The 13,189-nt window shown below is 42.0% G+C and overlaps 1 protein-coding gene across 3 annotated transcripts; it reads left to right on the forward strand.

The window, feature by feature from the left end:
• The first annotated feature begins 4,520 nt into the window (after positions 1 to 4,520).
• On the forward strand, positions 4,521 to 12,682 carry si:dkey-185m8.2 (trichohyalin). Of its 3 annotated transcripts, XM_034901420.1 has the most exons (4): positions 4,526 to 4,774; positions 5,054 to 5,878; positions 7,164 to 10,856; positions 10,890 to 12,682. In XM_034901420.1, exons 1-4 carry the CDS (start codon positions 4,726 to 4,728, stop codon positions 12,593 to 12,595), a joined length of 6,273 nt encoding a protein of 2,090 aa, XP_034757311.1. In that variant the 5' UTR covers positions 4,526 to 4,725; the 3' UTR covers positions 12,596 to 12,682. The 3 variants fall into 3 exon arrangements, with proteins under 3 accessions (XP_034757312.1, XP_034757311.1, XP_034757310.1); XM_034901421.1 differs by having other exon boundaries at positions 4,521 to 4,774; positions 5,102 to 5,878; positions 7,164 to 12,682; XM_034901419.1 differs by having other exon boundaries at positions 7,164 to 12,682.
• The last annotated feature ends 507 nt before the right edge of the window (positions 12,683 to 13,189 follow it).

Raw genomic sequence — 13,189 nt, forward strand, 5'->3', positions numbered from 1 at the left:
TGCTTCTGCTTATATACCCTACAGGAGAGAGGAAGAGCCACACATGAGAGTGAGTCAGTGATTGAGAGTGTGAGAGTGTGTGTGTGTTTGGGTTTTCAGGGAAACAGTGTAATCGTGGGTGTAACTGTTCAGCCTAACTTACAAGCAGGATGTGGAATCTACCATCTCTGTACAACCCACAGCTGGACGCAGCTCACAAAGATAAAGTCACTGATGTTTGAGCGCTGCAGCTGTCAGTTTAATATACATGCAGGTTTTGTGTGTGATAACTATTTTTGTAAATAGTTCATGTTTTCCAGAGAATGAATTGCAATGACTTATTGATGTAAGTGGGTTAGCTATGCCTTTCATTGAAGGTTGAGAAGCTGAACAAAGCAAATTGTTGTTATTTTGTAGAAGGTTATGTATTCCTTTAGTGCTAATAATACATGTTTATCTTACACCAAGTTGTAACAATGTTTGTTCAGAGGATATGCTCTGACTGATATAGGCCTACACTCATCTATTTTGATATTGTTTATCTTGCTCATTTTATGGTGGATAGGAATATTATTTTAATTCTGTCTCTCTGGTTTCCTGGCCTTCAGTCACGGGTGTGGTCTGTGTGCTGGGAGTCTCTTTTAATGGTTTGTGGTGGCATATTTACGAGTGTGATGCTTTAATATCAGGTGTTGGTTTGGGTTGGTTTTATATTTAAACAGGTAGGACACTTTCATTGCTCAACCAATGGTACTTCCTCTTTTGCTCTGGGTTTAGAATCTTTTCTAAATAAAGAGGGCATGAGTTTGGAAGTAAAGCCACACCGACTGTTGTGGCCTCTTTAATGAGGCTCTTGTGTGTCATTCCAGTTGGTAGTTCCTGTAAGGCTACTTATAATGGTTTTACTAATAAGTGTGTGTTTACTGAACTCATGCCTGACTTGTGACGAGTAACCTGAATAGACCCGAGTTCACTGTTCTGATTCAGGATGCTGACAAAGCCTAGAATATCACATCTATCTATCTATCTATCTGTCTATCTATCCATCCATTATATCTGGAATATCAGAATAGCTGTAGTTTTTTGTTTGTTTTTGGTTTTCTGTCTTTGTTTAGTGTTACACAATTTGAGTGCCTTTTTAATATGTGTTTGACATGTATGTTATGGTTCTAATAGTTGATAATAGTTCTGTGATAAAATATAGTTGTATATAATGTTTTATGTTATGTTTACTTTATTGGGCAATAAAGACAGATTTTTGTTAATAAAGAAAGTGTTTCTGAACATCAATGATATTCAAAAATGTGATAACTGAAACATAAACAACACACCTTGCAGTGGGTATAAAAATTTGAATTGCAAATAGAAGTAAAATGTACTACACAGATAAGAGCATCTGCATCTGCACCACCACCAAAGTGAACATTAAAGAACTATAAAATATATACATGCATATGACACTGTCAAAACCCACGCAGTCGACCGACACACTTTCAGCCGGCATCTCTGAAGTTTCTTATCAATATTGTATGGTGACGTAACCAAGTGGTGTCTCATTTCATAGGAGTATGTTTTCACCCCTAGCCCGTTTCAAGGGCCAAGGGCTAGGGGAAAGACGAAGAGGTAGGATTAAGACAAAGAAATGAGATAAAGCCAGCTGGCCTGTGGCAACCGTAACTGGCCCAAGTTTGCACCCTAACTTACATTCACCAACTGCATTGTTTCCATATTTAGCCAAGTTTTCATCCAAATTTTCCATATTTAGCCAAGTTTTCATCCAAATTTAGTGCAATAAATTTCCTTAACTCTCCAGTTGAAAAGAAGCTGGAGTGACGTTTAAGGGCAATGCTTCATCTTGAGTGAAGATTTACTCGCTATGTCTGTTTCCATTTCACTTTATTGCAATTTGTTTTTATTCATTCACCAACTTTTTTTTACCAGAGACAAGCCTAAATAGTTTAAAAACTTTAAAGATAATAAAGATAATTTGTTTATTAGTCCCCAGTGGGGAAATTAATGCACTACACTCTGTGTACACACTTTTGTTAGTACTCACACACAGGCCTGAAATACACACACATGCTCAGGACCTATACATGCACTATACATGGAGAGATGTCAGAGTAAGTGGGCTGCCAGCTGAACCAGCGCCCTGAGCGGTCGGGGGGGGGGGGGGGGGGGGGGGGGGGGGGGGGGGGGGGGAATACGGTGCCTTGCTCAAGGGCACCTGGCAGTGCCCGGGAGGTGAACTGGCATCTCTCCAGCCACCAATCCACGCTCCCAACCTTTTGGGTCCATACGGGGATTGAACCAGTGACCCTCCGGTTCCCAACCCAACTCCCTATGGACTGAGCTACTGCCACCCCCCAGGGTGGACCTAACAGACTGGAGAGTGCGTAACTGGAGACGCACTTATAAAAGGTCCTCATATAACATTTACAAAGCAACTTTTTGGAAGAATTTGAAAACCTCCGTTTTCATTCATATTTGCTTTGCTCACAGACTCGGTCATCTTATGTCCAAACACAGCCCAATGTGCCAAAAGTGAGCCACAATCAGCTCAAATCTGACTATAAGTGTTAAACTACAACTACTGCTTCCTGTAGATTTGTATTAACACAAGTATGGTTAGTACTTCTAATACTACTGCAACTATTATTATGTATATTGCTGCTGTTACTACACTATGTAATATTACCATAATTATTCCTCTCACTGCTGCTACTACTACTGTTGCTATTACTACTCCTACAGTACCTCTGCTGATACTACTACTTTACTTCTAAGAGTGCATACCCCATTCACGCTAGCATTCTTTTACATACTATTGCTGGTAATGCGTAGAAGGGTAAAACAAGTGCAAAAAACTGCGGAAGAGCCAGTGGAGCAACCACTTTGCAACTGCACAATATGTACTTTTCATTTGTTCATTTAATCATCTGCTGCTACCCTGAGAAAGACTTTCCATCAGTGCTACCCAAAACATTAACACAAATTACAGTTTAATATCTATCTAAAGCATAAAGATGCAAGCTTGAAATGTTTTGAAATGATTGGATGCACAAGCTTGCTGATTTAAAGTCAGCGACTAATGTCAATGCAAAGCTAAAATCTCCCACAAGCTCCACGGCCAAATACAATTACAGAGAAAACGCTGTACTGCATGGTTCTGTTTCATTTTCATCACTTATCTTCTTGATTGACCAGTTCATTTCAGGGGCAAACCAGTCAGCAAATGACAATGCAAATGTCTATGTTACATTAAAAAGAATAACTGTGAGCTTTAGTGATGCTGGTGTAATTTTTGGGCTGTTTTCTTATTCATGATATGGAGTCTTTTAGATGCCAAGCAGCCTAATATTTTGAGAGAAGTGCTGCTGCTGCTGTTGGAAGTCCAATAAAAATAATTCATTTGACATTTACAAAAAGCAGCACACATGTGAAAACGCATCCATCATAATGTCCACTGAACACTTAACAGACCTCACAACAACTCTACTTAGGTTAATTCCGCCAAATCAATACGGCTGATTCAGTTCTTTCCATAAACAGGGTTTTGTTTGTATCAACCCTGACTGGTCCTGAAGGAAAGGTTGAATCATAAAGGACATGATCTAATGTGTTACTGTGTTTATGTGTGTGTCTTTTCATCGGCCTGACTGGGACTGGACATGAGAACATGTTGTACCATGTATGCAGCCAGGGAACACCAGACAGACTTCAACACTTTGTTGGTTTAGGCTTTACACCCTTATGCTTAAAAGGGGATAAAAATACCTAATGGTTGCATAAAACAAAACTCTGAAGGAAATAAAGAACAGAAAACCAAATACGGTGGGTAGCACTTTACCTTAACCCCTGCTATTTAGCTTTATACGCATTTAATTATGGTTTATAAACACATAAAACGTTGGATTGGACGCTCCAGAACTTAATTGTTGTGTATTGTAATAATAAAAAAACGGTAACTGGCTTAATTTTAAAACTAAACACTGACTAAATTTAGGAACATACAGTAAAGTATATTGTTTGATAAACCTGATGGCAGCTGCTTTTCCAAATTTGTTGCATTCAGTTTGTACACTAGAAAACCCCAAAATTAGTTAAAACTTAAGATTTAGTCAAACCAATCATATATAACTGCAACATATTTTACAATTTGTCATTTGTATACAACTTCTGTCTGCTGTTTGCTCACTCTTGTCCTTTACAGTAATTTGAATGCATGGCTGGAGGCAGGAACTCGTCACCACAAGTCAGACTTAGCTCTGTATCATTTGGCGTGGGTAAAGGAAACAGAAGTGCCACACATTTACCACAATGAGCTCTGCAGCTCCCATCATGAAGCCTGCATTTTGTGCCTCAGCACGCACATACAACTTGTGTGAGTGCATACGTGAATTCATCTTCCAAACTGTGTGCAGCATGTGTATGTGCACATATGTGTGCTTGATAAGCACGTGCACGTTAATGTGTCAGAGAAGCTCACAATGCCATCGTTTAACTTCCTGCTGCATCGATGCGGAAGGAAGGATCACGTCAGAAAACCACAGGTTGGTCACGTGACTCTGCAAGTCTTCAACTTTCTGTGTTCAGTTTTGTGCTGCACCAATCTTCGTTTTGGATCAATTGACTACAAAGCATGTTTTTGTTTTCTTTCACAATGATAGTGAAGAAACTCTTCCTGTAAAAGACACGTACAGGAACTGAAAAGAGGAAGAGGAAGGACAAAAGGATAGAGATGTGATGGACGTGACATATGAGAAGTGTTGTCCAGTCATCGTCACGAATGGTGGTAAGTTTATGTAGAGCTCTTACATTCTTTCTTAAGTATAAAATTGAAATAAGCTTCTATCGTACATATGTACTTTCTGATAGCATATGCAGCTTCCTGTTTAGCTTTTAATAATAATAATAATAATAATAATAATAATAACAAAAATAATAATGATACGATTACATTCATTTGCAAGTAAACAATCCAATCACAATAAAAAAGAAGGTTTAAAGTGCAGTTTTTTGATTGTAAAGCAGAGACTAGATGACTGTCACACTTGTGTTTTGTGCCATTCAGATTATCCGGTACGGTGCACTGAGGAAGTACTTCTCCATTTCTTCACAGATGAAAGTCTGCAGGCCGCCATGGACTCACAACACCCCCCTGCCTCCCGCAGCACCCCACCGGCTCTCCCAGAGCTTAGACTGGTCCTCCTGGGCAGGAAAGGAGCAGGAAAGAGTGCGGCGGGCAACACCATCCTGGGAGGAGTAGGGGGCTTTGAGAGCGGGAAGCCCACAGAAGAGTGTGTGAAAAGGCGAGCTGATGTGGAAGGGAGGAAAGTCACAGTGGTAGACACCCCAGGGTGGGAGTGGTACTACCCGCTCAACAGCACCCCCAACTGGGTGAGGAGGGAGACTTTACGGAGTGTGTCGCTTTGCCCCTCTGGACCCCATGCTGTGCTGCTTGTGGTGCGATCCTGCGCCTCAGTAACAGATGACTACATCAGTGAGATAGAGGAACACCTGGAGCCGCTGGGAAAAGCAGTTTGGGAGCACACCATGTTGCTGTTTACCCGGGGAGACGAGCTAGGCCTGGCGTCAATGGAGCAACGAATCCTGACTAGTGGCCCGGCACTCCATAGGCTCCTCCAAAAGTGTGAAAACCGATACCATGTCCTGGACAACCGGAGCAAAGGAGATGGGACTCAGGTTAAAGAGCTGATAAGGAAGCTGGAGGAGATGGTGGAGAGGAAAATGAATGGCAGCAGTCATTTAGAGATGGACAATACGGTCCTGGTGGGTCTGGAGGCAGACAGGAAGCGGAGAGCAAGGGAGAGGAGGAAGAAACAGAGGCAGATGGAGATGCAGATGCAGAGAGGGACCATCAAAGCTGCTCTAATGAGTGAGTTCTTCAGCCTGTTCAGTTTGTAAAACTCAAGTCTTGTCAAACACATGAAGTCGTATCACAATTACGCAGAAGAAAACCTGCTGAATGTATTTATTGGAAAATATAAACTAATGCTTAAAGCTGCACTGAAAAGTAGATCACGTGACGAAGTGTAAAACTTGTAGCCCAGAGTGTAAAACCGGTACAAGCTCTGGAGTCAAGTTTATGTTCTGCTTGTTCAACGTTTATTTGGTAAATTGCTCTTAAAAACATTTTGATATGATTTGAATTGATTATTTTATTTTTACTTTACTATGGGCCCTGGAAAGAAAGATGTTTTTAAGGGTCTCTGTGTGTCCAGCTCTCAGTACATTTCTAACGTTAGCTTCTAACTGAATCACTTAGGTTTAAAGTTTAGTTCTGCTTATTAGAGCAATTTTAAGTCACTGCTAAAAAAGACCCACATTTTTGGACTTAATAATAAATGGTTTTGAATAAGAAAATAATTAGGAACATTTATGTCATATATGACGTCACGTTGCGACCTAAGATCAGGAGGGTGTAGCAATGTCACACATAGTCATGAATTTGGGGAGGTTTTGTGAAACTAAAATTAAGGGTATTGTATTCTGGCGGCTGCCTTTTCCAGGCAAATGCAAGACCAGAACTCCAGATAGACCGGGATATATGGGCAGGCAGCACTGGAACAAAAACACAGAAACCTCACCAACAGCATGATTGATCTCAATACTTTCTGGTTGCATTCACACCTGTACTTCAAGATGTCCATTGATTAGATCACTCAGATGGATTTTAATACCAGGTGGAAACATTCTGACTCTTAGCTTAATAAGAAGTTTTAAGAACTCGATTTTACTACACGCACCCTTCTGAGTGTCATTTCCAGAAGCAGCAGGCAGCAATTTTCAGCCCAAAAAAACTCTGATTAACCCATTGTACATTACCTGCCCAGCACCAAACAACAGACAACAAAGTGGAGCATTCAGCAGCTAAACAGTCAGACATTTTCTTCAGGAGTCTGTGGAGACCAAAAGCTAAAAAGAGTAAACAGGTTACAGGTGGCTCTGAATATGATGTGGAAAATGAATGTGGAGGTATCTTGTTTGCTAACACATTAGCATTAACAACTTACTGACCTAGCAAGCTAGCATTGGCTGTGTCCGTTGGCCTGTTTTGAAGTTTTTTAAGCCCCTAGTGGCCAAACTTCCTTCATTTAACAGAGCTGAACTTGAACAACAAAATGTGTTTCACCACAAATCTGTACCTTTCTCAATTCCAGGTGATGGTCTTCAGGGTTCAGAGCTAGACGCCCGGCAGTCATTCTCCAAGATCCCCCGACGTCTAACTGAGGTCAGGCTGGTTCTCCTCGGCGAGCGTGAAACAGGAAAGAGCTCTGCCGGGAACACCATTCTGGGCAAAATGGGCTCCTTCCAGGCCGGGGCAGTGACAGAGGAGTGCGTCTGTCAGCAAGCGGAGGTGGCCATGCGGCTGGTGACGGTGGTGGACACTCCCGGCTGGGAGGGAGGTGTGGCGGGGGCAACACCTGAGAGGGTGAAGAGGGAGATTGTCAGCAGTGTGTCCTTGTGTCCTCCAGGGCCACATGCGCTTCTGCTGAGTCTGAGGGTAGATACACTGGTGAGAGCAGCACATGTGAGGGAACATCTGGAGCTTCTGGGCGAGGGTGTATGGAGACACACAATATTGCTGTTCACCCATGGGGATCAGCTTAGGGAAGGGGTGGATATTGAGCAGCACATCCAGGGTGGGGGCAGGGATCTCCAGTTGCTGCTGGAAAAGTGCAGGGGCAGGTACCACGTAATCAGCAGCCTAGATGCAGGAGGAAGAGGAAGTGAAGGCTCCAATGGGGTGACGGATCTCCTGCAGAAGATAGAAAAGATGGCGGCGGTGAACAGATGTGAGGCATTTTCCGGCCTAGTTCAGGAGGTCATAGATCTGAGCCAGCACAGGAATGAGAAGTTCAACCAGCGGCTGAAGGACATGGGAGATAAAATGCTTCGCCAGGAGGAGGAGTTGAAAAATATTAGAGATAGGGAGATGAAAAGAATCAGGTGGTTTTTTGACAGAAAGAAGAAGGGGAAATCATCCGGAAAATCCGACACTCAAAGGGAGGAAGAGGAGGAAGAGAACAGGAGGTTGGGAGAAAGGAAGAATGATGGGGAAGTTGAGGGGGAGCTGGAAGAGAAGATGCGATGGCTGACGGAGGATAAAGAGAGAGAAATTCAGGATCTGAGCACAGAAAATGAGAGAATCCATGTGGCGCTAACCCAGAGCAGACGAGAAAGGGACGAGACGATGCTCAGGTTGGAGGTAAAAGAGAGAGAGACAGAGGAGCTGAAAGAAAGAATTGACGAGCAGCAACTGAAGCTGCTGGACCTTGAGCGTGCCAGTGTAGCAAATGAATATGAGAGAAAACAGAGGGAGGATACCATCAAAGCAAAAAAGCAAGAGTGGTTGAGTGAGGTTAAGAAATTGGAAAACAACATAGAGCTGCTAAAGAAAGAGAAAGCAGAGTGGATGGAAAAAGTTGATTCTTTAAAAGTAGAAATGGATGAGACTAAAATACATATTGATGATATGTTCCAGAGGAAAGAACAAGAAAGAAAAAGGGAGATGGAAGATATGGAAGTCAAACTACTTGAAAAACACAAAGAGCTGGAAAAAACTAGGAAGAACGCCTCAGAGGAAAAGCAGATAGCTCAAGCCATTTTAAAACAATATGAAGAAGCTACAGAAAGGAAAGTTGGAGAGATAAAATCACAACATAGGAAAGAGATGCTTGACAAAGAGGCAGAGATACAAGGCATACAACTGCAGCATCAGGAAGCGATGGGCAGAAAAATCAGAGAAATAGAAAAATTGATGGAGACAATGAAAGTTCAACACCAAGAAGAAATTGATCAAAAGTTTAAAGACAATGCAGAAATGCTGGAAAGACTCAAACAGAAGCAAGACAATGAAATGAAGGAAACACAGAAAGAAAACCAAAGAATGATTGCCAACCTGAAAGAGCAGTTTGCAAAAGAAACAGAGGAAGAAATGCAAGTAAAAAAGAGAGAGATAGCAGAGTTAATGCAGAGGTTTCTTGCCCAAACAGAAGAAAAAATGCTGGAAAATGAAAAAGAGAAGGAAATGATTAATCTTACCTACAAAAAAGACATGGTGCAGAAGATGCAAGAGAAAGAAAAAGAGGTAGCAGTGTTAAAACTGCAGCATCAGGAAGAAATGGCAAGAAAAATGAATGAAATGGAAAAACTAATGGAGATGAGGGACGCGGAACACAAGGAGGAAATTGATAAAAAAGTGAAAGCGGAAGAGGAAGCTGTGGAAAAGGTCAAACAGCAGTACAGTCACAAAATAAGAGACTCTGAGTACGAAACACAACGGCAGATTAAAGAGCTGAAACAACAGTTTGCAGAAGAAATTGAGAAACAATTGGAGGAGAGACAAAGACAGATAGGAGAGTTGGAGCAAAAGCACATCGCCCAGACAGAGGAAAAGGCACTAGAAAATGAAAAAAAGGAGAAAGTGATGAATGAAAACTATGAAAAATACATTTTGCAACAAATGCACGAGAGAGAGGAACTAATCGAGAAGTTAAAATATCAACACATTAATGAAATCAGAGAAACGATGCAAGAAAGTGACAAAGAAAAGGAAAGACTTGTTATGAATCTCAAGAAAGAGATGGAGCAAAGACTGCAGGAAAAGGAGAAAGAGATAGATGAGATCAAAGGAAATGTGAAAGAAATGAAGGAACAGCTGCAACAAAAGGAAGAGAAAGAACTAGATCATTTAAATTACAAGCACGAAATGGAGCACACAGTGAGAGAAAAAGAAAAAGAAATTGAGGGGATGAAGCTCAATGTCAAAGAATTGAATAAAAAGCTGCAACAAAATAAAGAGAAAGAAATGGATTATTTAAATGACAAGCAAGGCATGGAGCAAAGACTGGAGGAAAGACAAAGAGAAGCTGACATGATAAAAGAACATTTAAAAGAAATTTTAAACCACAAGAAACAGATGGAGCAAAAACTCCAAGAAAAAGAAAGAATGATAGAAAAATTGGATCAGCATGTAAAGGATGTTGACGAAATCCTGCGGAGAAAGGAAGAGGAGAGAGGAGAAATTATTCTCAATCAAAAGAAAGAGGCAGAGCAGCGACTGCAAGACAGAGAGCGAGAGATGGAGGAGATGAAACTGCAGCTTTTAAATAACATGGAGAGAAAACTCAAAGAAAAAGAAACTGAGATTGAAAGTGTTAAACAACAGGCCGACTCACGGGAGATGGGATGGAGGGAAGAGCTGAGGAAGGGAGAAAATGAGTTGAGCCGACTGTTAAATATCATTGACAATAAAACAAATGAAATAGCACAAGCGGAATGCCTTTTTGCAGACAGAGACAGTAAGATTGATGAGGCAAAAAAGACATGTGCAAACTACTTGCAAGAAATTGAAGAGCTAAAAGAATGCAATAAAAACCAAACATCCAGTATCATGGAACTACAGCAAAATCATGCAGAGCAGGATAGAAAAAAAGACGCTGAAATGATGGCAAAACTTCAGGAGAAAGAAGAAGAACTGAAGCAGAGAGAGAGAGAAAACGAGAAAGAGACCATCCAACTGAAGCTAACAATCGAGCAGACAAAGACTGAGCTGAAGGAGCTCATCAGCAAGATGGACAAGGAGATGACGAGCATGATTCAGAATTACGAAAAGGAGATTGTGGAAAGGAATGAGAGCATGGAATCCATCGCAAAGGAGAAGGAGTGGGCTATAGGTCGTTCGGAGGAAGGTCGGAGGAGAGTTGAGGAGTTGCAGGAGCAAAATGAGAAGTTGAGAAAAGAGACGGACAACCTCAAAATAAAGTGTGAGGAGCTGAAAACGGAGAGCGAAGAAGTTAGAAAAGATCTCAGGGGATGTGAACAGCAGGTGAAGAGCAAAGAAGCAGAGATACAAGAAATTCTTAGGGAGAGAGATGTGGGGGTTGGAGAATTAAAGGAGGCAAATGACAAACTACAGGTAGTGATAGAAAGAATGAAAGAGAGAACAGGTGAGGCAGAAAGGCAGATGAATGAGTTGAGAGTAAATGTCCAGAAAGAAAGTGAGTTTAGAACGAAGGTTGATGAATTCTTAAAAAGGGAAAAAGAAATAGAGGAAAGGGAACAGGATCTGAACAGAAACAAAGAAGAGCTGAGCAAACGAGGACATGAACTTGATGCAAAAGAGAAGGAGCTTGTTGAAAAAGAGGTCAAGTTGGAAAGCAAGGGAGAAGAACTTTGCAAATGGGAAGAAAGGCAACAAAAAGAGCAGGAAGACAAAGATAAATACGAGCATGATATGAGTGTGAGGGTGCAAAATATCAAGAAAAAGGAACAGGAGCTAGAGAGCTTGCTAAGAGCTCTGGAAGGCAAACAGAAAGAGCTAAGCTATCATGGTCAAGATCTTCAGGAGAAGGTAAAAGGGCAGAAAGATCACGGGAAGGAGCTGAAAGACAAAGAGTATTACCTAAGAAACGAAGAGCGGGAGTTACTCAACTGGAAGACAGAGTTGCAAATGCAAAATGAGCGTGTAAACTCTACAACGCAGCAGTTAGATGAGATGGGGAGAGACTTGGCTCTGCTGAAGGAACAACTTCACAACAAAGAGAACAATTTAAAGGAGTTATTTAAGAAATTGGGAAAATGGGAACAGAATCTTAAAGAACGGGAAGAAGGGTTGCTCAAAAGCGAGAATGGAGAATATGAGGTTGGTTACAATATGGGAGTCCATGAGGAGGATTCTTTTGATCTGACAGCTGTAGCTGAGAGCTCAGAAGATGACTTGCATTTATTGTGCCGAGAGGTCAGTAAGAGAAGGGGAGAAGGAAAAGGAACAGAGTCATATAGAGGAGAAAAGGATAGGGAGGATCAGAGGACGAAAACAGCATCGTCGGCCGCCGAGAGCAATAACTGTCACCTTGAAACAATGAAAGAGATGGATATGGCCGAGGAAAAGGAAGAGATGAGAGGAAGAGGAGAGGAGACGAGGAATGTAAAAAGCAGAGAGGATCTGGAAAGGGCAAAGGTCATTCAAAAGATTGAGTTTTTATCTGAATGTCAGGGTCACAGAAGCTCAAACAACAAAGACCTTCCCGGTTCGGGTTTGAGGGTGGTGGTGTTAGGGGAGTCCTGGTCGTCTCGCTCCCCCGCTGGAGTCACCATCCTGTGTGGACAGAAATTCAAACACGACGGGGCTACCTTCAGGCCCTGGAGAGGTCAAGTAGGCAGACGCCAACTTACAGTCGCAGAACCGCTCGGTCTAAAGTGGCGAGACGGGCCGGATCTGACCAACGCAACGCAAAGGAAAAGCATCCTCGACAGCATCTCCTGGTGTCACCCTGGACCTCACGTCGTCCTCCTGCTCATTCCCGCCTTCCTCACCTGCACACAGAAGTACAGGAGAGCAATAGAGGAGCACATGAGTTTGTTCGGAGAGGACATTTGGCAGCGGACGCTGGTGCTGTTCACATGGGGGGAAATGTTAGGGGAGAGCGCAGAGCAGCACATCCTGAGGAACGGGGAGCTGGTGGGGCTCGTAGAGAGATGTGGGGGCAGGTATCATGTGCTTGGCAGCAAAAAAAGTCACTCTTTGATTGAGAGATTGTTTGAGAAGATGGAAGATATGGTGACTGTGAATGGCAGAGAACTGTGACGAGACTTTGAATTTATCATGTAAAAAAGTATCTTTCATCTTACGTGAATATTTTTGAATAAATTTAGAAAGTGGCGGAAGAAGTACTCTGATTCTTTATTTACTGTAAGTCAAATTGCCAATATCACAAAGTCAAAATACTTCTTTTTAATTAGAATTGTAACAGTGGTTCCCCCAAATGGTCAAACAATAAATGTGTGCGTGTGCGCGTGTGTGTGTGTGTGTGTGTGGGGGGGGGGGGGGGGGGGGGGGGGGGGGGGGGGGGTTGTGTCGTCAAATGATTATAGGGGCAGGAAACTAAAAGAAAACAAACTTCTGCCATATTAATCCGTATTCATTTTTGGATTTTTCTAATTTTATGCTTTTTGGGGGAAAAATGTGATAATTTTACCACTTTGAGCCTCAAGTATAGAGAATTACTCTTGCAAAATGGAACAAAAGGCCCCAACTAGACAGCTTTTTTTTGCAAGAGGTCACAAGCCAAAAAGATTTACAAGTGCCGTTTTAATCTTAAACCCCATTTTCCTATCAATGTCTTAACTACCCAAAATAACATGACCGATTCCACACAACGCTCTTTGGCAAGTACAAATC

Source organism: Etheostoma cragini, chromosome 19 (genome assembly GCF_013103735.1).
Source record: "Etheostoma cragini isolate CJK2018 chromosome 19, CSU_Ecrag_1.0, whole genome shotgun sequence".
NCBI lineage: Eukaryota > Metazoa > Chordata > Actinopteri > Perciformes > Percidae > Etheostoma > Etheostoma cragini.